We start from the raw sequence: 27285 nt of genomic DNA on the forward strand, positions 1-27285 counted from the left end.
GCGTGTTAGACAGTATGGTTGATTTAATAACTTTAGTCAGGTTTTGTAGGCGCCGGCAGTTTCTAAAGTGCCGTAAGTCACTGGCGACTCCAGAAATTTGTGCTTACGCAGATTTCTGGACATCGCTGGTTTGTCAGACTTACGGCACTTTAGCCTCTGACGGCGCCGTATATAGGATAGCTCGAGTTGCGAGCTGAAACTGCGGGCGGCGGGGGATCCCTCGCTTGCGCCGCAAACTACGCTCTTTATCGGATCGCGCCCCAGGAGTATAATTCTCAGGAGTAATGGGCCGTGGACTCTAACCACCTTTATGAAATAAATGAATTTTAATAAAGTACCTTGGTGATAAAAGGATTAATATAAAGGGGAAAATACCTCTAGGTTAATAACCTAGGGTGTCTAAATTCTATAAATATATACATTTGTGTAGTTGTTTTAGTGTTAACCCCTTTGCCCAAAAAGACGTATATATATATATATACATTGTGCGGTACTTTAGCTATTGTACCACACAACCTATATATACATCGGAGCTTCAGGAAGCTCCAGCAGTTTCTGCTGTAAAGTTACAGCCGAGAGCTGACGTTCCTGAGCTCCAGGCATCTTGCCTCATATGGAACCGGAGACTTAAGATGGGGGTGACCAGTGGGGGGTGAGGGAGGGGAGATAGTTGTTTGTAAGGGATCAGGTGTTTGTAAGTGTCAGGTGGGAGGGTAAATCTTTACACTAAAGTTAACCTTACAAGCTACCTAAATAACCCCTTCACTGCCGGGAATATTAGAAGTGTTGTGCGCATATGCAATTAGCAGCATTCTAAATACCAAAAAGCAATGGCAAAGTCATATATGTTTGCTATTTCTGAACAAAGGAGATCCCAGAAAAGCTTTTACAACCATTTGTGCCATGATTGCACAAGCAGTATGTAAATAATTTTAGTAAAAAACCCAAAGTTTGTAAAAAAATTAACAATTTTTTTTTATTTTATTGCATTTGGCGGTGAAATGGTGGCATGAAATATACCAAAATGGGTTGTCTACTCAAAAATATATATACTTTTGACAGGTAAATAAATAAAAAAGACCGCTGCTTCTTAACTCCTATTTCCGGCAAGCCGGAAGGCTCGCGCAAAATAAGCAGCATCCACTGCTTGGAAAATATACCCCCAAGGCTCTATTTTTGTTTAAATGAAGTGATAGCAAAAATGCTAAAAATTCTCTGGTATTTTTGGCGTTTTTCTCTGGAAGTCCCGGTAGTGAAGAAGTTAAACCAATAATTCCATCCTTAGTATTATTGTTTATAAATATGCTATAAATAATTTGGAAATCTAGACATATTGGTTTTTCCAAAAATCAGGACAACGCAATGGGGCCCATTTATCAAGCTCCGGATGGAGCTTGAGGGCCCGTGTTTCTGACGAACCTGCAGGCTCGCCAGAAACACCAGTTATGAAGCAGCAGTCTAAAGACCGCTGCTCCATAACCTGTCAGCCTGCTCTGAGCAGGCGGACAGACATTGCCGCAATTCAACCTGATCGAGTACTATCGGGTTGATTGACACCCCCTTGCTGGCGGCCGATTGGCTGCAAATCTGCAGGGGGCGGCATTGCACCAGCAGCCCACAAGAGCTGCCGGTGCAATAATGAATACTGAGAGCGTATTGCTCTCCGCATTCAGCGATGTCTGTCGGATCTGATCCGCACTCTCGGATCAGGTCCGACAGACCTTTCTTGAATAGGCCCCATAGAATCCATTTGGAGGATTTTCTTTAGCTACACTAGTTTTTAAAAATGTTTGTAAAGAAAACTGCAAAAAAATGTGTTTTTTTTTATTATTTCCCAGTTTTTGAGTATTACATTCTTATTTCTTGTTATTTTATATACCCAAATAAGGTGTCACTAGAAATCCCTGTTTCTCTTGTATGGTGTATCCAGTCCACGGGTTCATCCATTACTTGTGGGATATTCTCCTTCCCAACAGGAAGTTGCAAGAGGACACCCACAGCAGAGCTGTCTATATAGCTCCTCCCCTAACCCCCACCTCCAGTCATTCTCTTGCAACTCTCGACAAGATAGGAAGTCTCAAGAGATATGTGGTGACTTAGTGTAGTTTTACCTTCAATCAAGAGTTTGTTATTTTTAAACGGTACCGGCGTTGTACTGTTTTACTCTCAGGCAGAAATAAGAAGAAGAATTCTGCATGGAGGTTTGTAACTAAGGTGCATTGCTGTTCTCACACATAACTGAAGAGTATGGGAAAACTTCAGTTGGGGGAACGGTCTACAGATTATCTGCTTTGAGGTATGTTCAGTATTTTTATTTCTAGAGAGATGAATAAGTTCTAGAAAATGCTGACAGAGCCTTGTGTATTTGAGGTAAGCTAGATGCAGTGATTTAACAACGACTGGGATCATGCTTACAAAACAGGGTAATACTCATGTTAATACTCATATTACTTAGTGACAAAACTTTTACAGGTTTTCATAAATAAAATGTTTTTTCTCTGAGGGAGATGTCTTTATTTGGTGCCTAGTTTCCACATGGCTAGTCAGATACTCCTAGGAGTACTTTCTTAAGGCCCTTCTGACTTCCAGCACATGGTGGGAGGGGCCTATTTTCGCGCTCTAGATGCGTAGTTTCCTGCAGACTGAGACATCCAGCTTCCCTAGAGGAGTCCTCTGGCATCAGTGGACCATCATAAAGGGTTTATTTCTTCACCAAATCGTATTTGAGGGCAGGTAGGAGCCTCAGCAGAGCTGTGGCAAGGTGCTCAACTGTCTTTTACCAGTGGTTGACGTTTTTTAAATCCGGTTTGGGGGCTAAGGGGTTAATCATCCATTTGCAAGTGGGTGCAATGTTGCTTTAGTCCCTTACACATACTGTAAAAATTTCGAAGACTTTACTGTATTTTTACACTGTTTTGCAGTTTAAGTGCTAGTTTTTTTCTCTTAAAGGCACAGTAACATTTTTGTTTAATTGCTGTTTCACCTTTATTAAAGTGTTTTCTAAGCTTGCTTGTCTCATTACTAGTCTGTTAAACATGTCTGACATAGAGGAAACTCCTTGTTCAATATGTTTGGAAGCCATTGTGGAACCCCCTCTTAGAATGTGTACCAAATGTACTGAAATTTCTATAAACTATAAAGACCATATTATGGTGCTTAAAGATTTATCTCCAGAGGATTCTCTGACTGAAAAAAGGGAGATTATGCCATCTAGCTCTCCCCATGTGTCAGAACCTATAACTCCCGCTCATGTGACGCCAAGTACATCTAGCGCGTCTAATTCTTTTACCTTACAGGACATGGCGGCAGTTATGAATGCTACCCTCTCAGAGGTATTGTCCAAACTGCCAGGGTTACAAGGAAAGCGAGACAGCTCTGGGGCTACAAAAAATACAGAGCTTTCTGACGCATTAATACCTGTGTCCGATATACCCTCACAATACTCAGAAGCCGAGGCAGGAGAGCTTCTATCTGTGGGTGACATTTCAGATTAAGGGAAGGCGTTGCTTCAGTCTGATTCTGAAATGACAGCGTTTAAATTTAAGCTTGAACACCTCCGCTTATTGCTTAGGGAGGTTTTAGCGACTCTGGATGACTGTGAACCCATTGCAGTTCCAGAGAAATTGTGTAAGATGGACAAATACTTTGCAGTGCCTGTTTACACTGATGTTTTTCCAGTCCCTAAGAGATTTTCGGAAATGATTACTAAGGAATGGGATAGACCAGGTGTGCCATTCTCTCCCCCTCCTGCTTTTAAAAAGATGTTTCCCATAGATGCCGCCATACGGGACTCGTGGCAGACGGTCCCTAAGGTGGAGGGAGCAGTCTCTACCCTAGCTAAGCATACAACTATCCCCGTCGAGGACAGTTGTGCTTTCCTAGATCCTATGGATAAAAAATTGGAGGGTCTCCTTAAGAACATTTTTATACATCAAGGTTTTACTCTCCAGCCTCTTGCATGCATTTCCCCAGTTACTGCTGCAGCGGCTTTCTGGTTCGAGTCTCTTGAGGAGGCTCAACAGGTGGAGACCCCGTTAGATGATATTTTAGACAGGATTAAAGCTCTTAAGTTAGCTAATTTCTTTATCTCTGATGCCGTTTTTCATTTAGCCAAGCTAATGGCTAAGAATTCAGGTTTTGCCATTCTGGCGCGTAGGGCGCTATGGCTTAAGTCCTGGTCAGCAGACGTTACTTCAAAGTCTAAGCTTCTTAACATCCCCTTCAAGGGACAGACCATTTTCGGGCCTGGTCTGAAGGAGATCATTTCTGATATTACCGGAGGAAAAGGTCACGCCCTTCCTCAGGATAGGTCCAATAAGTTAAGGACCAAACAGAATAATTTTCGTTCCTTTCGAAACTTCAAGAGTGGCGCAGCTTCAGCTTCCTCTAATGCAAAACAAGAGGGAAATTTCGCCCAGTCCAAACCAGTCTGGAGACCTAACCAGGCTTGGAAGAAGGGAAAGCAGGCCAAAAAACCTGCTGCTGCCTCTAAGACAGCATGAAGGAGTAGCCCCCGATCCGGGACCGGATCTAGTAGGGGCAGACTTTCTCTCTTCACTCAGGCTTGGGCAAGAGACGTCCAGGATCCCTGGGCACTAGAGATTGTTTCCCAGGGATATCTTCTGGAATTCAAAGGTTCATCTCCAAAGGGGAGATTTCACCTCTCACAACTATCTGCAAACCAGATAAAGAGAGAGGCATTCTTACGTTGCATTCAAGACCTTCTGTTTATGGGAGTGATCCACCCAGTTCCAAGGGAGGAACAGGGGCAGGTTTTCTATTCAAACCTGTTTATAGTTCCCAAAAAAAAAGGAAAGTTCAGACCAATCTTGGATCTCAAGATCCTAAACAAATTTCTCAGGGTCCCATCTTTCAAGATGGAGACAATCCGAACCATCCTCCCTATGATCCAGGAGGGTCAATATATGACTACCGTAGACTTAAAGGATGCTTATCTCCAAATTCCGATTCACAGAGATCATCATCAGTTCCTCAGGTTTGCCTTCCTAGACAGGCATTACCAGTTTGTGGCTCTTCCCTTCAGGTTAGCCACGGCGCCAAGAATCTTTACGAAGGTTCTAGGGTCTCTACTGGCGGTTCTAAGGCCGCGGGGCATAGCGGTGGCCCCTTACCTAGACGACTTCCTAGGAACTCTGATAGATTCAGTAGAAATTAAACATTTTCTGACAGAGGTCAGGATATCAAAGCTTCTAACTTCTTGCCGTGCTCTTCATTCCACTTCTCGGCCGTCAGTGGCTCAGTGTATGGAAATGATCGGCCTGATGGTAGCGGCAATGGACATAGTTCCGTTTGGCCGCCTACATCTCAGACCACTACAACTTTGCATGCTTAATCAGTGGGATGGGGACTACACAGATTTGTCTCCTCTGTTAAATCTGGATCAAGAGACCAGGGATTCTCTTCTCTGGTAGTTATCTCGGGTCCATCTGTCCAGGGGAATGAGTTTCCGCAGGCCAGAGTGGACTATAGTGATGACAGATGCCAGCCTTCTGGGCTGGGGCGGAGTCTGGAATTCCCTGAAGGCTCAGGGTTTGTGGACTCAGGAGGAGGCCCTTCTTCCGATAAACATTCTGGAGCTAAGAGCGATATTCAATGCTCTTCAGGCTTGGCCTCAACTGGCTGGGGTCAGATTCATCCAATTTCAGTCGGATAATATCACGACTGTAGCCTATATAAACCATCAGGGGGGAACAAGGAGTCCCCTGGCAATGATGGAGGTTTCCAAGATAATTCTTTGGGCAGAGGTTCACTCTTGCCATCTCTCAGCTATCCATATCCCAGGAGTAGAGAACTGGGAGGCGGACTTTCTAAGTCAGCAGACTTTTCATCCGAGGGAGTGGGAGCTCCATCCGGAGGTATTTGCCCAGCTGATTCAACAATGGGGCAAACCAGAACTGGATTTGATGGCGTCTCATCAGAACGCCAAGCTTCCTCATTACGGGTTCAGGTCAAGGGATCCCCAGGCAACGCTGATAGATGCTCTAGCAGTGCCCTGGTCCTTCAGCCTGGCTTATGTGTTTCCACCATTTCCTCTCCTCCCTCGTCTGATTACCAAGATCAAGCAGGAGAGAGCTTCAGTGATTTTCATAGCACCTGCGTGGCCACGCAGGACTTGGTATGCAGATCTGGTGGACATGTCATCCTTTCCACCATGGACTCTGCCGCTGAGTCAGGACCGTCTACTCCAAGGTCCATTCAAGCATCCAAATCTACTTTCTCTGCATCTGACTGCTTGGAGATTGAACGCTTGATTTTATCAAAACGTGGTTTCTCCGAGTCGGTCATTGATACCTTGATTCAGGCTCAAAAGCCTGTCACCAGGAAAATCTATCATAAGATATGGTGTAAATATCTTCATTGGTGTGAATCCAAGGGTTACTCGTGGAGTAAGGTCAGGATTCCTAGGATATTATCCTTTCTCCAAGAAAGATTGAAAAAGGGATTATCGGCTAGTTCCTTAAAGGGACAGATTTCTGCTCTGTCTATTCTTTTGCATAAGCGTCTGGCTGATGTTCCAGACGTTCAGGCGTTTTGTCAGGCTTTAGTTAGAATCAAGCCTGTGTTTAAACCTGTTGCTCCGCCATGGAGTTTAAATTTAGTTCTTAAAGTTCTTCAAGGGGTTCCGTTTGAACCTTTGCATTCCATAGATATCAAGCTTTTATCTTGGAAAGTTCTGTTCCTTGTAGCTATCTCTTCGGCTCGAAGAGTTTCAGAGTTATCTGACTTACAGTGTGATTCCCCTTATCTGATCTTCCTTGCAGATAAGGTAGTTTTGCGTACCAAACCTGGGTTTCTTCCTAAGGTGGTATCTAATAAGAATATCAATCAGGAAATTGTTGTTCCGTCTCTGTGTCCTAATCCTTCTTCAAAGAAGGAACGTCTGTTACACAATCTTGATGTGGCTCGTGCTTTAAAGTTTTATTTGCAAGCTACTAAGGATTTTCGTCAAACATCTGCATTGTTTGTTGTCTATTCTGGAAAGAGGAGAGGCCAAAAGGCTTCGGCAACTTTTTGGCTGAGAAGCATAATCCGTTTAGCTTATGAGACTGCTGGCCAGCAGCCTCCTGAAAGAATTACAGCTCATTCTACTAGAGCGGTAGCTTCCACATGGGCTTTTAAACATGAGGCCTCTGTTGAACAGATTTGTAAGGCGGCGACTTGGTCTTCGCTTCATACTTTTTCTAAATTCTACAAATTTGATACTTTTGCTTCCTCGGAGGCTATTTTTGGGAGAAAGGTCTTACAGGCAGTGGTGCCTTCCGTTTAAGTTCCTGCCTTGTCCCTCCCTTCATCCGTGTCCTAAAGCTTTGGTATTGGTACCCCACAAGTAATGGATAAACCCTTGGACTGGATACACCTTACAAGAGAAAACAAAATTTATGCTTACCTGATAAATTTCTTTCTCTTGAGGTGTATCCAGTCCATGGCCCGCCCTGTCACTTTAAGGCAGGTGTTTTTATTTTTAAAACTACAGTCACCACTGCACCCTATAGTTTCTCCTTTTTCTTACTTGTCTTCGATCGAATGACTGGAGGTGGGGGTTAGGGGAGGAGCTATATAGACAGCTCTGCTGTGGGTGTCCTCTTGCAACTTCCTGTTGGGAAGGAGAATATCCCACAAGTAATGGATGAACCCATGGACTGGATACACCACAAGAGAAAGAAATTTATCAGGTAAGCATAAATTTTATTTTGTCTGATAAAAAACAGCATATAATATGTATGGGTGCAATTAACAAGAAAGCAGATAATTACTGTGAATCTAATACTGAGCAAAACAATGCCAACATTGCTTGTGTCCTTTAACCCCTTAATAACCCTGTACATCACTGTTTTTTTATGAGGATTGTTTTCTCAATAGCGCTGCACTATTTTAGAAAGAGACTGTGCTATTTAAGCAAGCCTGCAGGATGGAGGGAGGGTCTAATATTAGCAGCCCTTAACGGTATTTTACTACCATCTTATGTTTTGAAAATAATAAAAGGAAAACCTTAGCCTTTTGAAGTGTAAACAAAGATTATAGTTTTTTTGCATAAGGGGGGATGGCATTAGAAGAGATATAGTAAAGAGGGAATTTTTTTAATTATGCCATCTAAAAGTGGGTATTTAAAAATATACTACACATTGGGCAAGATCACAAGTTGTACGGTATAGCTTTACTGTATTGAAAAATGACCTTTTCGTGCGGAATGGTCAGCTACTTGATATTACAAGTTGTGCGTTATGGCTGTACCGCAATCGTTATAGCCTATACCACAACAATCCATTCCGCACTCAAAGTCTTGTAGTAATGTGTTTTGCGAAACAAAAAAACATAAAAACTAAGTTACAAAGTACACTAACACCCATAAACTACACTATTTACCCCTAAACCGCCACCCCCGCATCGTAACTACTAAATAAAGTATTAACCCCTAAACCGCCATCCCCCCACATCAGGACTTCCTAAATAAACCTATTAACCCCTAAACTGCCCCGCCCCACACATCGCGACTACCTAAATAAACCTATTAACACCGAAACTGCCAACCCCCCACAATGCAAAGTACCTAATACAACTATTAATTTATAATCCGCCAACACAACACAAAGTATTAACCTAATAACTAAGCCCCCTAACCTAACACCCCCTAACTTAACCCCAATTAAAATACACTTACATAAAATAAAAAAGATACTAATTTACATTTAAAAATTAAAAAAAAAGAAACCTAAATAATTAAAAATAAACCTAACATTATCCAAAATAAACATTAGATTAAAAAAAGAAATAACATTTATATAAAAATCTAACATTACAAAAAAGAGCTAAGAATACAAAAAATAAAAAAGCTAAGATTACAAAAATTAACAAACTAATTATTCAAAATATTTTTTTATTCCAATTCTAATACAAAAACAAAAAAGCCACCCCAAATTAAAAAAAAACATAATCTAACAATAAACTACCAATAGCCCTGAAAAGGGAATTTTGTAGGGCATTGCCCTAAAGTTAACAACTTTTTTGCCCTGAAAAAAAAATAAAGTACCCCTTAAAGTGAATGTAAACTTTGATGAATGTGTGCCCGTTTTTAAAAATCCTATTAAAAACAGGGGCACTCTCATTCATCAAAGTTTATATTTCACTGGTTTTGTTAAAATACTTACCTTTTCTTCTTGAAAGCCAGACCCCAATTAAAATACACTTGCCTGCCACTCGTCTCTTCATTACGTCAGAAATGAAGAATCCGGCTTCCTTCAATTACGGCATGGCCTCAGGCAATGTTTGCTTGGCGGGGGGGTGGGAGCCGTGAATGGAGGAAGCCAAATTCTTCATTGCTGACACAATGAAGTAGGTTTAACATTTACAACCCAACCCAAAATAAAAAAAAACTTAACTAAAAAAAAAACTAATCTACCCATTGTCCTGAAAAGGACATTTGTATGGGCATTAGAAAGGATATTTGAACAATCTAACTCACTCCAGATATAGCCTCCTTCACTAGTGCAGTCTTCTCACAAATGACTGCACCATTAGTTTTTTGAAAAAAATATAGTAGTGGGGTAGGAAGGGGCGCTGAACCGCAATCTGGATAGGTATATCTCTCAAGATCTTTACATTAATTTATATTTGTGGTTGGGATAAAAAATAATAATAATTAATAATAAATCTTAAGGGAAGTTCAAAATGTGATAGTTAGGTGATAATCTATCTTTTCAGTGATAAATATAGTGTGTGCTGTATAACAAACTTCCTGGTAGAGGTGTTAGTGGAATTTAAAACGTGCTAATCTCTCCTTATTTATATGGAAGATAAAATAAGGGTCAACAATAAGTGTATAGTGACTAATCCAAGTGTAAATTGGATTAAAAATGTGTAATTCTAAGTGTTTAGATTAGTGCTATTTTAATTAATGCTCTTAAATTTGAGTACTTAGACTATCCAGATATTTGTATTGAATTTTTTAGAATGTGTATTTTGTATATAAATATGTGTTAGATCGTGAGGGGAAATAGGTGTAAAATAGTGTTGGAGCAGTACAAATGTCAAGTGACCTTGTGTCACCAGATGAAACTTCTTATAGTGAAAAAAATGAAATAAATTGCATAAAAATAAAATAATATTAAATATATTTATACTAGAAAATGGGGATTCCTCACAGGTATTATTTATAAGTGCAATAGGGGTGATAATTCTAAAGATGAGAAAAAGAAATAAGTTGCAGATTAATAAAATAGTATTAATTTATTAAATCTATTTATACTCAGAAATGGAAATTCCTTACAGACATTTAAAAGAGTAACAATATAATCATAAACAACAATTGTATTTGAAAATTAAAAATTGATAACACCGGTGTTATAAAAACAGTTAAATTACAACGCTAGTAAAATTTTAAAAAAATCCAATAGCTAATAATACAATAAACGATAAAGTAGTGAGCATACAATGAAGTTCAAAATAGTAAAAACAGATGTTGGTACAGTAACAATAAATAACTTCAGAATAATAAATATAGTTAGCTTTCCTACACCAGTATGATCCAATAGTGAAAACAATGAAAAGCCTTTTATGTATTCATAGGCCTAGATTTAGAGTTCGGCGGTAGCCGTGAAAACCAGCGTTAGAGGCTCCTAACGCTGGTTTTGGCCGCCCGCTGGTATTTGGAGTCAGTGATTAAAGGGTCTAACGCTCACTTTTCAGCCGCGACTTTTCCATACCGCAGATCCCCTTACGTCAATTGCGTATCCTATCTTTTCAATGGGATCTTTCTAACGCCGGTATTTAGAGTCGTTTCTGAAGTGAGCGTTAGAGCTCTAACGACAAAACTCCAGGCGCCTGAAAATAGCAGGAGTTAAGAGCTTTCTGGGCTAACGCCGGTTCCTAAAACTCTTAACTACTGTACCCTAAAGTACACTAACACCCATAAACTACCTATGTACCCCTAAAGCTTTAAATAGGAATAAGTTATTTAATAAGAGTTAATTTATTTCGTTAGATGTAAATTATATTTAACTTAGGGGGGTGTTAGTGTTAGGGTTAGACTTAGCTTTAGGGGTTAATACATTTATTATAGTAGCGATGAGCTCCGGTCGGCAGATTAGGGGTTAATAATTGAAGTTAGGTGTCGGCGATGTTAGGGAGGGCAGATTAGGGGTTAATACTATTTATGATAGGGTTAGTGAGGCGGATTAGGGGTTAATTACTTTATTATAGTAGCGCTCAGGTCCGCTCGGCAGATTAGGGGTTAATAAGTGTAGGCAGGTGTCGGCGACGTTGAGGGGGGCAGATTAGGGGTTAATAAATATAATCTAGGGGTCGGCGGTGTTAGGGGCAGCAGATTAGGGGTACATAGGGATAACGTAGGTTGCGGCGGTTTACGGAGCGGCAGATTAGGGGTTAAAAAAAATATGCAGGGGTCAGCGATAGCGGGAGCGGCAGATTAGGGGTTAATAAGTGTAAGGTTAGGGGTGTTTAGACTCGGGGTACATGTTAGAGTGTTAGGTGCAGACGTAGGAAGTGTTTCCCCATAGGAAACAATGGGGCTGCGTTAGGAGCTGAACGCTGCTTTTTTGCAGGTGTTAGGTTTTTTTTCAGCTCAAACAGCCCCATTGTTTCCTATGGGGATATCGTGCACGAGCACGTTTTTGAGGCTGGCCGCGTCCGTAAGCAACTCTGGTATCGAGAGTTGCATTTGCGGTAAAAATGCTCTACGCTCCTTTTTTGGAGCCTAACGCAGCATTTGTTTGAACTCTCGATACCAGAGTTAAATTTATGGTGCGGCCAGAAAAAAGCCTGCGGAGCGTTAACAGCCCATCTACCGCCAAACTCCAAATCTAGGCCATAGTCTGTTAAAAATGTTTCAAAGTAGCGCGTGTCTTAGTAAACACACTGTTGCAAACTTGTTATTAATCAGAGGGCTTTTTTGGCGAATGTTTATCCACAATATTTCCTTTTTGTGGTTCTTTTAATGTTCCCAAATTGAGAAGTCACACAGTACCTTTATGTTAAAATCGCTCCTCCGTGTAGTTTTACTTTTTCGGTCAGCGTTTTTGTTTGTCAGCTTGCCAGTTCGGCAATAGGGTCACGTGGGTCCTGTTGACCAATCAGAGGATCTCCTTGTTTAAATTAAGTGTGCACACTCATTCCTTTAGGTATTAATTGTGGCTCCTCTCGCTGTACAGTGACTAACAGAGATTTCTTATTTCAAATCTCCTGTTAGAGACAGCGGTCCTGGGTGCCAAATTTAAATGTTAGTAGCTGTAGGGCGGATCGACACGTATCGGCAACAGAGCCTTTTTCAAGATGCCCATCAGCTCAATGTGGTCGCCTTTTAAACTCTTTTTTCAGTGGATGGAGCGTTGTGTGGGAGGGAGTGTTAACTCCTATATGGCCGGATAGGATATGATTCACCTCTGAAAGCTTGTATTCCACAGTAGAGAAGTCGTGAATTGTTCAGAGTAGTATAGTATCTTAATGGAATCGATATTATTAGGACTTCATTCCTTTATTAGGCTATTAGGTAACAGTACAATATGAAAAGGTTCATTCTGGTGTTTGCTTCAGAATAATATTATTTTTAAAAAAATCAAATAATTGAATACATACTTGTAAAATATTAGAAATCTATACTGAAAAACATTAAAAATACATACACTCATGTTAAAAGTAAGCTATAATTACATTAGGATTATATACCAATTTTGATAGTATAAAACTTGGCTAGGTTATAACTATTCTCACTTCATCATTTGTTAAAGGACTATATACTATTCTCACTTCATCATTTGTTAAAAGACAGTATAAACGGTAGATGATTAAAATTATGCGATGGGTTAGTTCCCTGCACTTAATAAAGAGCATGTTAGAATTGTATATAGATTCCTAGTTCTTAATTGTCACTTAGTGGATACATATATAACATCTCAATAGGTGATTACATTTATTTGTTTACTTTAGTTAAATAATAGACTGATCGTTTATACTTTATTGTATGTGTAGGGGCAGATATTACGTATTTATTTATAAAAGATGGTTAAGGTCAAACTCGCTATTTAATCCCTTGGGGTGTAGGGTGCCTAAGTTATATATAAATTCGGCCTCCTTCCTTAACAGTTTCTTCTCTAAGTTGCCCCTTCTGCTGTCTCTTTTAACTTTGAAGATGCCCCAGTATTTAAATGCTCCTAAATTACTATTATGTTTATCCTTAAAATGTCTATATAAAGCTATATCCTCCCTTTTGTGTTCTATTGCTAGAATGTGTTCCCTTATTCTATCTCTAAGTTTACGACTTGTTTGTCCACAATATTTTAAACCACATTCGCATTGTATCATATAAATCACGTTCTCGTCACTGCATCTAATCATGTCCTGAATTTTTGTTATTTTCCCATCTTTATCGGATTTGATCATTTTTATTTTATTACTATATTTGCAGGCCTTACAATTGTGGCACGGGTAAAAACCTTTTAATTCGTTGCCTAGTAGATCTCTATTTTGATTAGTTCCACTTTTTATGCGGTATTCGCTAGGGCAAAGTATATTTTTAATTTTTTTGCCCTTTTTATAGATAAAACTAGGATGATTTGGTATTTGTCTGCCTATAATGGGGTCTTTTTGTAACAGGTGCCAATGTTTGTTTTATGCCGTGTAATTAGTAATAATAGGGACCTCAAGTTTCTCAGTTTGATTTACATCCTCAACATTCATTTTGTTATCTTTATTCTTTTTAGTTAATAATTTTTCTCTTTCTATCTGTCTTACTTCTTTTATTACTGAGCTTATTTTTGTATTATCATAACCTTTTTCTTCAAAACGGTCAGCTAGAATTTTTGACTGTTTTTCAAAGTTCTCTATTCTAGAGCAATTTTTTCTCATTCTTAATATCTGGCCTTTTGGGATGTTTCTAATCCAATTTTTATGATGGCAACTTTTATTGTCTATATAATTATTCGTGTCAACGCTTTTAAAGTGGGTTTTTGTCTCAATGCATTTTATCTACTATTTCCAATTTGATATCCAGGAAACTTATACTTTGTTTATTAAATTTGTGTGAGAATGAAAGCCCGTATTTATTGCTGTTTAGATCCTCGAAAAATAGCTCTAATAGTTCTATGTCACCTCTCCATATCATAAACAGATCGTCTATGTACCTTTTATAGAGCACAAGGTTCACACCCCATGGGGAAGTATGTATTAGTTCTTCTTCCAAAATCCCCATGAAAAGATTGGCATAACTGGGTGCAAACCTTGTGCCCATAGCCGTTCCTTTTAGTTGTAAATAATATGTTTCTTCAAATCGGAAATAGTTTTTGTTAAGTATGAAATTTATACACTTCAGGATAAAATTACCTTGTGCTTCAGTCATATTTATGTCATTCTTTAAAAATGTATCCACAGCTTGTAGTCCCAATTTGTGATCGATATTTGTATAAAGTGCATTAACAAGTGTCATGTCATCTTGCCATTTTATGTGTTTGATACTATTAAGGAAGTTTGTAGAGTCAGATAAATAGGATTGTTGATTTTTTACATAATCTTGCAGAAAGTAATCAACATACTGGGATAGATTCGCAGTGATGGAATCTATCCCAGAGATTATTGGGCGTCCGGGAGGATTAAGGGGGTCTTTGTGAATTTTAGGTAAAAAATAAAATGTTGAGGTTCTAAAGTGTCTGGTCAACAGAAAGGTGTATTCTGAATTATCTATCAGTTTTGATTTCATTTGTATGGGCATTGCTCTTAAAAGGTCATTAAGCTCTTTTTCATAGCCCATAAAAAAATAAACCTAATCTAAAAAAACAAACAAAAAAAACCTACTACTAACCCCAAAATAGGTACTCACCATAGCTGAAGTCTGGCAATCCATCTTCTTCCCGGCAGTGAAAGGTCTTCATCAAGCGCTGGACCATCTTCCATCTTCATCCCGGTGGCACGGAGGTGGTTTGGTCATCCACATGGAGGTCCTCTTCATGCGATCGTCTGAAGATTGAATGCAAGGAACCCCTTTTATATTGGGGTACCCTTTCATTCCTATTGGCTGAAAAATTCAAATCAGCCAATAGGATTTAAGCAGCTCTCATCCTATTGGCTGATTTGAAATTTTCAGCCAATAGGAATGCAAGGGTACCCCAATATAAAAAGGGTACCTTGCATTCAATCTTCAGTATGTGGCAGACGATCGCATGAAGAGGACCTCTGTGTCGGATGACCATGCTGCCTTTGCGCCACCAGGATGAAGATGGAAGATGGTGCCGCTCTGGATAAAGATGGAGCCGTCTGGAAGAAGACCTTTTGCCGCTGGGAAGAAGATGGATCGCCAGACTTTAGCAATCGTGAGTACCTATTTTGAGCTTAGTGTTAGTTTTTTGGGGTGTTTTTTTTTTTAGATTAGTATTTTGTTTTTTTTATGGGCTACGAAAAAGAGCTTAATGCCTATACAAATGCCCTTTTCAGGGCAATGGGTAGATTAGGTTTTTCTTAGTTAGGTTTTTTTATTTTGAGGGTTCGTGGGTGGGAATTTGTAATGTTAGGGGGTACTTTGTTTTTTTCAGGGCAAAAGAGCTGTTATCTTTAGGGCAATGCCCTACAAAAGACCCTTTTCAAGGCTATTGGTAGTTTATGGTTAGATGGGGGGGGGGTATTTTGGGGTGGCTTTTTTGTTTTAAAGGGGGTTTTAGAATAGGTATATTTTTTATTTTTTTGGGATAAATAGTTTGTTATTATTTTGTAATCTTTTTAAAATGTAATGTTAGGTGTTTTTTTAATGTAATGTTATTTTTTTGGGTAATGTTAGGTTTATTTTTGTAGTTATTTTTAGTTTTTGTGATTTTTTTAACTTTTTTAATGTAGTTAGTATGTTTTTTATTTTATGTAAGTGTATTTTAATTGGGATTAAGTTATGGGGCTTAGTTATTAGGTTAATACTTTGGGGCCTATTTATCAAGCTGTCAACTGCAAATACGCTGGAATTCCACAGCGTAATTGTGGAGAGCTTGATTCGCCTTATTTATCAAAGACTACAGACCGGCAAAAGTAGAATTTTGTGACGTAACATACAATCCGCCGGTCTCAGTCCGACACTACAGATGTTCTGAATGCAAATTCAGCACTATCTGACTACTTTTTTTAGTAAACAAAAATCTACCAGATACGCTCGCCACTATTCTGGCCCAGCGTACCTGGTTTTCAATCCACCACCCTGGAGGCGGCGGATGCCATAGGAATCAATGGGGGTCTGAAAGCAGCGAAAGCTTATGTTCGCTGCTGCCCGATATCCCATTGATTCCTATGGGAGAATAAAAGTAACGTTTACACCTAACACCCTAACATAACCCTCGAGTCTAAACACCCCTAATCTTCCGCCCCCGACACCGCCACCACCTACATAAAGTTATTAACCCCTATCCTGCCACTCCCGGAGCCCACCGCAACTAAATAAAGTTATTAACCCCTAAACCGCCAGCCCCCCACATCGCCATAAACTAAATTAAACTATTAACCCCTAAACCTAACAACCTGCTAACTTTATATTAAATATTAACTCATCCCTATCTTATAATAAATTTAAACTTAACTTTAAAATTAAATTAAACTATATTAAACTAATAATTAACCTACCCTAACTAGTATAATAAAATTACATTAAACTATATTAAATTCATAATTAACCTACCCTAACTTTTATAATAAAATTACATTAAACTATATTAAATTAATAATTAATCAAACCTAACTTTTATACTAAAATTACATTAAACTACAAATTAAATTAACTATATTATATATTTAAAGACCTAACCCTACTCAAATAATTTAAAGCTACACTAAAAAGTTACAAAAAATAAAAAAGAAATTATCAAAGATTTAAACTAATTACACCTTATCTAAGGGCACTGTGAAAATAAAAAAGCCCCCCCCCCAAAATAAAAAAAAAAACCTAACCTAAAATAAACTACAAATAGCCCTTAAAAGGGCCTTTTACAGGGCATTGCCCCAAAGAAATCAGCTCTTTTACCTGTAAAAAAATACAAATACCCCCAACAGTAAAACCCACCTCCCACACAACCAACCCCCCAAATAAAAACCTAATCTAAAAAAACCTAAGCTCCCCATTGCCCTGAAAAGGGCATTTGGATGGGCATTGCCCTTAAAAAGGCATTTAGCTCTATTGCAGCCCAAACCCTAATATAAAACTAAAACCCACCCAATACACCCTTAAAAAATCCTAACACTAACCCCTGAAGATTGACTTATAGTTTTGAAGATCCGACATCCATCATCCAGGAAGCCGGCAGAAGTCTTCATCCAAGCCCACAGAAGTCTTCACCCAGATGGCATCTTCTATCTTCATCCATCCGGCGCAGAGCGGCTCCATCTTCCAGACATCCGACACAGAGCATCCTCTTCTTAAAGCGTCTTCTTCGGAATGAAGGTTCCTTTTAATGACGTCATCCAAGATGGCGTCCCTTAGATTCAGATTGGCTGATAGAATTCTATCAGCCAATCGGAATCAAGGTTGAAAAAATTGCTGCAATCAGCCAATAGAATTGAGCTTTCATCCTATTGGCTGATCCAATCAGCCAATAGGATTGAGCTTGCATTCTATTGGCTGATTGGATCAGCCAATAGGATGAAAGCTCAATCCTATTGGCTGATTGCAACAGAAAATAGGATTTTTTCAAACTTAATTCCGATTGGCTGATAGAATTTTATCAGCCAATCAGAATCTAAGGGAAGCCATCTTGGATGACGTCATTTAAAGGAACCTTCATTCCGAAGAAGACGTCATAAGAAGAGGATGCTCTGCGTCGGATGTCTGGAAGATGGAGCTGCTCCACGCCGGATGGATGAAGATAGAAAATGCCGTCTGGGTGAAGACTTCTGTGGGCTTGGATGAAGACTTCGGCCGCTTGGATGAAGACTTCAGTTGGCTTCTTGGAGGATGGATGTCGGATCTTTTAGTTTTAAATTAGGGTTTGGGCTGCAATAGAGCTAAATGCCCTTTTAAGGGCAATGCCCATCCAAATGCCCTTTTCAGGGCAATGGGGACCTTAGGGTTTTTTTTAGTTAGGTTTTTATTTGAGGGGTTGGTTGTGTGGGTGGTGGGTTTTACTGTTGGGGGGTATTTGTATTATTTTTTTTACAGGTAAAAGAGCTGATTTCTTTGGGGCAATGCCCCACAAAAGGCCCTTTAAGGGCTATTTGTAGTTTATTGTAGGTTAGGATTTTTTATTTATTTTGGGGTGGCTTTTTTATTTTCATAGGGCCCTTAGATTAGGTGTAATTAGTTTAAATCTTTGATAATTTCTTTTTTATTTTTTGTAACTTAGTGTTTATTTTTTTTTGTAACTTAGTGTTTGTTATTTTTTGTAACTTAGTTTTTTGTAACTTTGTAATTTTTTAGTGTAGATTTAAAATATTTGAGTAGGGTTAGGTGTTTAAATATATAATATAGTTAATTTAATTTGTAGTTTAATGCAATTTTAGTATAAAAGTTAGGTTAGATTAATTATTAATTTAATATAGTTTAATGTAATTTTATTATAAAAGTTAGGGTAGGTTAATTATTAATTTAATATAGTTTAATTTAATTTTAAAGGTAAGTTTAAATTTATTATAAGATAGTGATGAGTTAATATTTAATATAAAGTTAGCGGGTTGTTAGGTTTAGGGGGTTAATAGTTTAATTTAGTTTATGGCGATGTGGGGGGCTGGCGGTTTAGGGGTTAATAACTTTATGTAGGTGGTTGTGGTGTAGGGGGCAGCAGACTAGGGGTTAATAACTTTATGTAGGTGGCGGCGTATAGGGGGTGGCAGATTAGGGGTTAATAAGTATAATGTAGGTGGCGGCGATGTAGGGGGCGGCAGATTAGTTGGTAATAACATAATGTAGGTGACAGGGGGCTCTGGGAGCGGCGGGATAGGGGTTAATAACTTTATTAGAGTGGCGGGGGGCTCCGGGAGTGGCGGTTTAGGGGTTAATAACTTTATTTAGTTGCGGTGAGGTCCGGGAGTGGCAGGATAGGGGTTAAACAGTTTAGTATAATGTGGGTGATTAGTGACAGTATACAAATAAAGCTGGGAAAAAGCCGAAGAGCAGCAAGATCGATGACTGTTAGTTAACAACAGTCTGCTGCTCATCGCCCCACACTTGATGCGCGGCTTTTTGACAGTTTTTTGTTAACTATGGAGAGCATATTCAGGTCCGCGGCAGCGATGTTAGGCAATGTCATATTGGTGCCAGTGAATGCAGCACAGTTGACAGCTTGATAAATAAGCCTCTATGTGTTGTGGGGGGTTGGCAGATTATGGGTTAATAGTTGTATTAGGTACTTAGTTTTGTGGGAGGTTGGCGGATTAGGGGTTAATAGTTGTATTGGGTACTTTGCGTTGTGGGGGGTGGCAGTTTAGAGGTTAATAGTTTATTTTAGGTATTTGTGATGCGGGGGTGGCGGTTTAGGAGTTAACAGCTTTATTTTGAAGTTGCGATGTGTGGGAACGGCGGTTTAGGGGTTATTCGACTAAGGGCTTATGTTAGGGTGTTAGGTTTTTTATAAACTTTCTTTTCTCTATAGACTTCAATGGGGAATGCGAAAATGCGATTTCACAGTCGCAGATGTTAGGTTTTTTTATCTAACATTTTTTCTCCATTGATCTCTATGGGGGAATACGTGCACAAGCACGCCAAGTCGGAACTTGGTTTTTGTGTGGTATGCGGCTTACCGCACCATCCCGCACGACAAAAGAAAGTTTTAGGGTGACTTGCAATGGCGGCACAATGGAGATTGCGGTACAGTCACATTTTTAGCCGTATTAACGCAACGGGTTTACCGCATAATTAGTAATCTGCTCTCTAAATAAACCTATATTTTCTTTCCAAGATTGTTAAAAGGACATAAAATCCAAATGTTTTATTTCATGGTTCAGCTAGAGTATATGATTTTTAACAACTTTGCAATTTACTTCTATTGTCACATTTTCTTTGGTTTCTTGTTATTCTTTGTTTAAAAGCAGGAAGGTAAATTCAGGAGTGTGCACATATCTGACAGCAGTTTAGAAACAATGTTATACATCAGTAAGAGCAATAGATGGCAGCACTATTTACTATTATGTAGTGCTCCAGACATGAGCATGCTACCTATCTTGATATCTGTTCAACAAAGAATAACAAGAGATCAATGTAAATTTGATAACATCAGTAAATTGGAAACTTTTTTAAAATGTTATTTTTTATCTGAATCATTAAGGGAATTTTTTGGGTCTCATGTCCCTTTAAGGTCTGCTTATCATTAATGGTTGAGTTATGGGAGTTGTCTCAACATGAATGGGCATTTCCTCTTAATTTGCATTTAACTACACCTCCATATGCACTATAGAAATGTGTTGCATAGAGTTTTCCTTTAAATGTGAGTATGGGATTTCATGTCAGTGAAAGCACAGTGTGAGGTATTATAGCCATGAGAAAAGAAAAACTTTCCCTAAAGCGATTCTTATACAAGACAAGGAAAGGAAACAATTACTGGTAGAAATGATGCTGTTTCATTTTTTGCTTTATGTACTGCTACTGACAATAAGTTTCAATAAGGTAAAAAAAAAAAAAAAAAAGAGTATATGACATGATTACGGCAGGAAATGTGGAAATGCGTCTCTTGCATCCCTGTATTCTTTCATGTTTAATGCCTTTTAAATAAGTGGAATTTGCAATTAAAGTACCTTTTAAGAGAGTGGATCCTTTCATCATTTTTGTTCCTGCATGCGACTTAATACTCACCTATGTATGAGTCTCTATCTCGGTCCAGTGTACTGAACTGCTTGTCGTTGTGCCATGATAAAGAGTCCCCAGCATTGCCACGGTACTGTCCTAGCCGCAACCTGTAGTAGTCCGTTTCTGACTCCAACCGGAAATAATCATACTCAGCACTAGCAATTCGACCCTGCCAGTCCTCCATGATGATTAGAAGTTTGTAGCTACCTTGGTTGGTTAACTTGTAAATATTCTCCAAACCTAGCCAATATTCACTGTCTAAGTTACCGAAGCCTTCCTGTAAAGAGAAATGATTAAGTAGAATGGAATACAAGTGAGAGATAAAAGTAGGAGATATTAAGAAATGTGACAATCTAAAGGGCAAATACATATATATTTATATATAGTCAGCGGAATAAGAAGGTACTCACTGGGTCTTGAAATCGTGCTCTTTTATTCCATGTGACGTTTCGGGGTCACCCCCGTCCTCAAACATACTTTTAAGTACACAAAGTACTCACCAACATTTATAAAATCCTGAATCTCAGCCAGTGGCATTCCAAAGTCACAACGACCACATGACCAGTGACTACGTCATCGGTTGCTAACGACAACAGGACGCTGCTTGGCAAACGTCTAAGTGAATTATAAACAATGAGAAAACACTTTAATGCACAGCGGTTTGCATTGATCCAACATTGCAAATTCACTTAGACGTTTGCCAAGCAGCCTCCATTTGCCATTAGCAACCGATGACGTGGTTATGTAGTCGCGGCGACTTCCGGAGCACCACTGGCGGCTCCACAGGCTGAGATTCAGGATTTTATAAATGTTGGTGAGTACTTTGTGCAGTTATAAGTATATCTGAGGACGGGGGTGACCCTGAAACGGCACATAAAATAAAGGAGTATAATTTCAAGACCCAGTGATTGCCTTCTTATTCCGCTGACTGTAATTATTATATTGAATGCACCCCGGGCAAGGAAAATTAATATATCCTCCAAATATACAATATATATATATATATAAATATATATATATATATATAAATATATATATATAGTATATAGATAAATCATATACATACATACATACATACAGTATTCAAAAAGGCAGACTCTGTATTTCAAAATACAATCACTTTCTTAGTGCAAATGTGACATTTCTGGGATATCTTAACTTCTTCAGACAAAAGTGTAACAAATGTGTGCTCAATATATGCTTAATATAAGCCACTACCAACTGAAAAAAAAACGCTATGGGGTTGCCGACACAGCCAAGTGTCCACTACAATCATAATATGCAACATTGCCATTGTAAATAACTAATGTGAACCAAATAAAAAAAAACAAATGTTTATAATCACTACAATCCTATTTGCGCCAACTTTACATACACTATATTCTGTATTCAGACTCCTTTCTCTAAAGTCTCACAAAATACTGAATGTTAGGAAGGATCATGTTTGTAACACGGCTTGTAAGCAGGGGCCATGTTCAGTGCGTGCACCTAAAGTTAACTTGCTACAAAACACTACAAAGAACTCTATCGCTTAGAACGTAACTCTGACCTATATTAATGTTCCCCGCCAACTTAATGGTGTTAGATTCTAAAAAGATACAATGGCACATGACACAGGACATGCACATATTTGGTAATAATATCATCCCTCTGACCTACCTTGATGTTCACTACTTAAATAAACAGTAAACATCTTGACATTTTTTATATAAAGTGTTAACATTTTCATGTAATTTAGCTCTGAAAATTGAACAATTTCTAATACTCAGAACTTGAAAGCACCCTGCTTACCTCTCAATGCTAACTCTGCTAGATATCTGTCTCTAATTGGCTTTAAATGATAATATCTATACTGTAATTGCATTTGTAATGTCCGTCGCCGTCGGCAGTTGCGCACGAATCCTCAATGGAATGTTGGCAGCGCAAGGACAAAAGAATTCACCTGGATGCAGCAAAGCTTCATCCAGGTGAATTCCATTTTTGGAATCCACCAGGATGCAGCGTAAGCTGCATCCCGGTGGATGCAATGAAGGCAAACTGAGCATTACAAAAGCAACAATTAATCGCCCACATTAAAGTATTTTTTTTAAAAAATAACCGCCCGCATCAAGTATTAAAAAAAACACACACAAAAACGCCTGCATCAAGTATTTAAAAAAAACAAAACACAGCCCCCACGAAATATAACAAAAAATAAAAAAATCCTACACACAGGGGCCTATTTATCAAGCTGTCAACCACAAATACGCTGGAATTCCGCAGCATAATTGTGGAGAGCCTGATTCCCCTTATTTATCAAAGCCTATAGACCGGCAAAAGTAGAATTTTGTGACGTAACATACGATCCGCCGGTCTCAGTCCGACACAGATCGATGGTTACGTCACTACAGATGTTCCGAATGCAAAGTTGGCACTATCTGACTACTTTTGCTACTTATCAAATAACTACTATTCTGGCCCAGCGTACCTGGTTTTCAATCCGCTGCCCTGGAGGCGGCGGATGCAATAGGAATCAATGGGAGTCTGAAAGCAGTGAAAGCTTATGTTCGCTGCTGCCCGATATCCCATTGATTCCTATGGTATGATAAAAGTTATGTTTACACCTAACACCCTAACATGTACCCCGAGTCTAAACAACCCTAATCTGCTGCCCCCTACACCGCCGCCACCTTCATTATACTTATTAACCCCTAATCTGCAGCCCCAACACCGCTGACACCTACATAAAAGTATTAACCCCTATCCCGCCGCTCCCGGAGCCCACAGCAACTAAATAAAGTTATTAACCCCTAAACCCCTGACCTCCCACATCAGTACCACTTACTAAACATATTAACCCCTAAACCGCCAGCCCCCCACATCACCATAAACTGAATTAACCTATTAACCCCTAAACAACTTGCTAACTTTATATTAAATGTTAACTCATCCCTATCTTATAATACATTTAAACTTATCTTTAGATTTAAATTAAAGTATATTAAACTATTAATTAATCTACGCTATTATAATAAAATTACATTAAACTATTAATTAACTTACCCTATTATAATAAAAATACATTAAACTATATTAAATTAATGATTAATCCAACCTATCTTTTAAACTAAAATTACATTAAACTATATTAAAATAAAAATTAATCTAACCTAACTTTTATACTAAAATTGCATAAAACTACAAATTAAATTAAATATATATTTAAACATTTAACCCTACTCAAATAATTTAAATCTACACTACAAAATTACAAAGTTACAAAAAACTAAGTTACAAAAAATAACAAACACTAAGTTACACAAAAAAATAAACACTAAGTTACAAAAAATAAAAAAGAAATTATCAGGGGGGCGGAGCCAACTGCCTAAGATGGAGGACGCATGTTACAAGAGCTCTGGCTCTTAAGTCCAATATTTGTGGTAAAAACTCAGTTTACCATGAGATATTGCCACTCTGCTGAGAATTGCTATAAGATGTCTACATAATATATCTTGCTAACTAGGACTGGGCACCTATACTCTGCATTAACTCTTTATATCAACATGCGAGAGGAACATGGTCATATAGCCTATAGGAGCAGCTGAAGAAGGACAGAAAACAGCCACTATAAAACTTCCAGTTCATACGGACCACAGGATGAACCGGTATTAATCCCCAGAACACTACAACAAGCTACCGTAGTAGCCCTAGAAGTTATCTCAACTGCGATATTGCTGTGTCCGAGTTAGAAAATGGCGGCCATAGAAGATTGGGAGTCAATTGCTCTGGGCTGTATCGAGGCCTCCTTCCAGCTGATAAAAGCATACCTGAGTCAGAATTCAATCGAACACCCTCATACCCACATATCTGCCTCCCAGGTTTTCCAGAGCAATGGCTTGCGGCAACCGGGTGGAAATAGACAGTACGCTGCTCTTTTGTGCACGGCTGAGAAAGGGGTAATACCTTATGCCGCACTGTCGACTTGGCAAAATCAGGCTCAGCAAGGGGAGTTACTGGTCAGTCGAAGTTCCTGCTTCCCTAGCGTTATTAGGAAACCTGGCTTCCCTGGCGCTGGTTGTGACCCTAGAGCGGCACTTGTAGTCAGTCTGAGGAGCGGCGCAAGATTCTTTTACTTACATACCCTGGAGGGGGTCCTTGAGAAACCCAAGAGCTCTGGACATAATGAAGTGTTCCGCTACCTGACCGTACATCTAGCTCTAACTAGTGAGCTTTATGCCTTGACCGAAATAGAATGGAATAGGTTGCCACAGCAAGCCCTTGAAGTGTCTTCAACCATCCAGTCTGGTGTGGGGTAGAGAATACCTTTTACTAGGTCTGCCAGTAAGAGTGTATAGGAAAACTGACATTCCTTATAGTTATCTAAAATGGACTTATTAGATTTAAAAGACTACCAGCATCAGACTTGATGCCCTGATATATTACTGATTAGCTATTTTAAATGCCTTTAGTTTTGTACTACCTAGACAGCTCAGTCTGTATTGCATCCTGTATTATGTATCATGCAATGTATTGCTTTATTGATATAAAGGGCCCTACCCTATAGTATATTAACCAGTGCACTTGTAAGAGACATGAAGAGACTTCAGCCCACGATAACTTGTTAAATTTGTAGAGGCTGTTCCCCTCAGTACAAAGAATTATTTGTTAGGATAAGCCAGGTCTTACTATTCACACACTATATGGCATGCTGCCAACCTTTCCTAATTTACGATGTAGCAAGCATATCCTTACACTGCTAAGAGACTAACATTAATATACCTGAAGAGTGAATACCTAGTACTCTACTGTCACATCATGCCTGGGCCCCTGCTGGGTATAGGGCCCGTACCCAGGAGTTGGGACCCCAGGCAATTGCATTGTAGAAATGCAGAATTGATATGCTCACATTTAGACCTCTGGCTTAATCAGTCTTAAAAATAATAACAGATATGTCATTCTTCAGCCCCTAACAACTGTTACACCACCTATTTATAATTTTACCACTCTCTAAAGTTAATGCAGACCTGTGTACGCAGCTATACATTTATAAGGGAGCAAGGCACATATAAGACTATTCTATCTCTTGTTTTCTTGCACGGCACCACCACATCAACCTCCATAGACCTGGAACCTTTGCCCTATTGATCCTGTTAAGAGCTTTGAGAAGGCTTACTTTACACGTACAATTTTCACAGCTAGGTATTATTTCCATGGTCACCATCGAACCTTTAGATGTTTAAGTCATAACTGATACGGCTACGTATAATGTTCAGGCTCTATCTAGCTGGCGATAACACTTTTGCTGCTCTCACAATGCCAATAACCATTTCTATACTCTTATTTGGCGCCCCCCTCTCATATATAAACTTTGACATTCGCATCTCACTATTAGTTTAAACAGCGTAACATTTCTTTTTATATATTATTTACATAGCCTGTTCCTTCATGTTTAAATTCCTCATGTTAATAACTTGTGTGACAAGTGCAATTTCACGTGCAATTTATCATGTTTTCCTACTCTTTGATTAATAGGTGGTGTGGAAAATGGGTGGTTTATAACTAATACAGTTACTAGTTTGCTCATCTCACTCATGTTACTACCCTCCTCTCTCCTTAATGGTTCTCATAGTGTTATTGGTGCAGGCTAGTCCTGCACTGCTACAACTAGTTGTATCCCCCCTTCCCACACTATGCACCAAGGTTAATAGCCAGCTAGGCCCTATTATACCAGATTAAGAGAACTCGACAAGAACCAGCCCCTTTTCTCTCCTTTTTTGTGCACCCTCTAGTACTAAAGGAGCTCACAAAATTTGACCACCTCCCCCCCCCCCCCCATATCCTAATATACCTCCTAGGCTAGGAGGGTTATCTATGTGGCTTCTCTTGTCCATGCCGCACCTTACATATTGTATATCTACCCCAAATATCAACTCCTGCCCCTATAATGTTTCTCTACACCAGGCCCAAGAGGGTCTTACCATGTTTTAGTAGGGGTAGGAAAATCTAGTACACTATATCATAGTTTCATTACACACCTTACTAACTACAGTTCTTAATAGGAATAAGCTTCACTTACAAATTGAGTTACAAGTTTTAAGTTTAGTATTTTTAATCTCATCACACTACTTATATATTACAAAAACTTGTTTTGCTGTGTTATAAAAAAAAATAAGGAAGACACATGAAGACCATTCGCTATTTACACATTGTGAAATATGTGCCATAACTATTGTTTATATTTGACTTACTTTGAGAATTTTGAATACATTTCATTGGCAAGTTTGTGTATTATAAACATTCCTACAGATCTAGCTTATGTATAATTTTACATTCCTGTATATTCTCATGTTTATATGGCTTCGTGATAACATGCATGTAACCTTATTGCTTTTTCTTTGTCTTCAATAAAAAGAATATTAAAAAAAAAAAAAAAAAAAAAAAAAAGAAATTATCAAAGCTGTAAACTAATTACACCTAATCTAATGGCCCTGTGAAAATAAAAAGCCCCCCAAAATAAAAAAAACCCTAGCCTACAATAA

The 27285-nt window shown here is 38.8% G+C and overlaps 1 protein-coding gene across 1 annotated transcript in view; it reads right to left on the reverse strand.

Moving 5' to 3' along the window:
- The window catches only part of ANGPTL6 (angiopoietin like 6), a 149413-nt gene that overhangs the window by 87337 nt on the left and 34791 nt on the right, over positions 1–27285 (reverse strand). Inside the window, exon 4 of the mRNA XM_053719417.1 lies at positions 20774–21044. Coding sequence (XP_053575392.1) covers positions 20774–21044 — 271 coding nt within the window. The remainder of the gene's footprint in view (positions 1–20773; positions 21045–27285) is intronic.

Source organism: Bombina bombina, chromosome 6 (genome assembly GCF_027579735.1).
Source record: "Bombina bombina isolate aBomBom1 chromosome 6, aBomBom1.pri, whole genome shotgun sequence".
Lineage (NCBI taxonomy): Eukaryota > Metazoa > Chordata > Amphibia > Anura > Bombinatoridae > Bombina > Bombina bombina.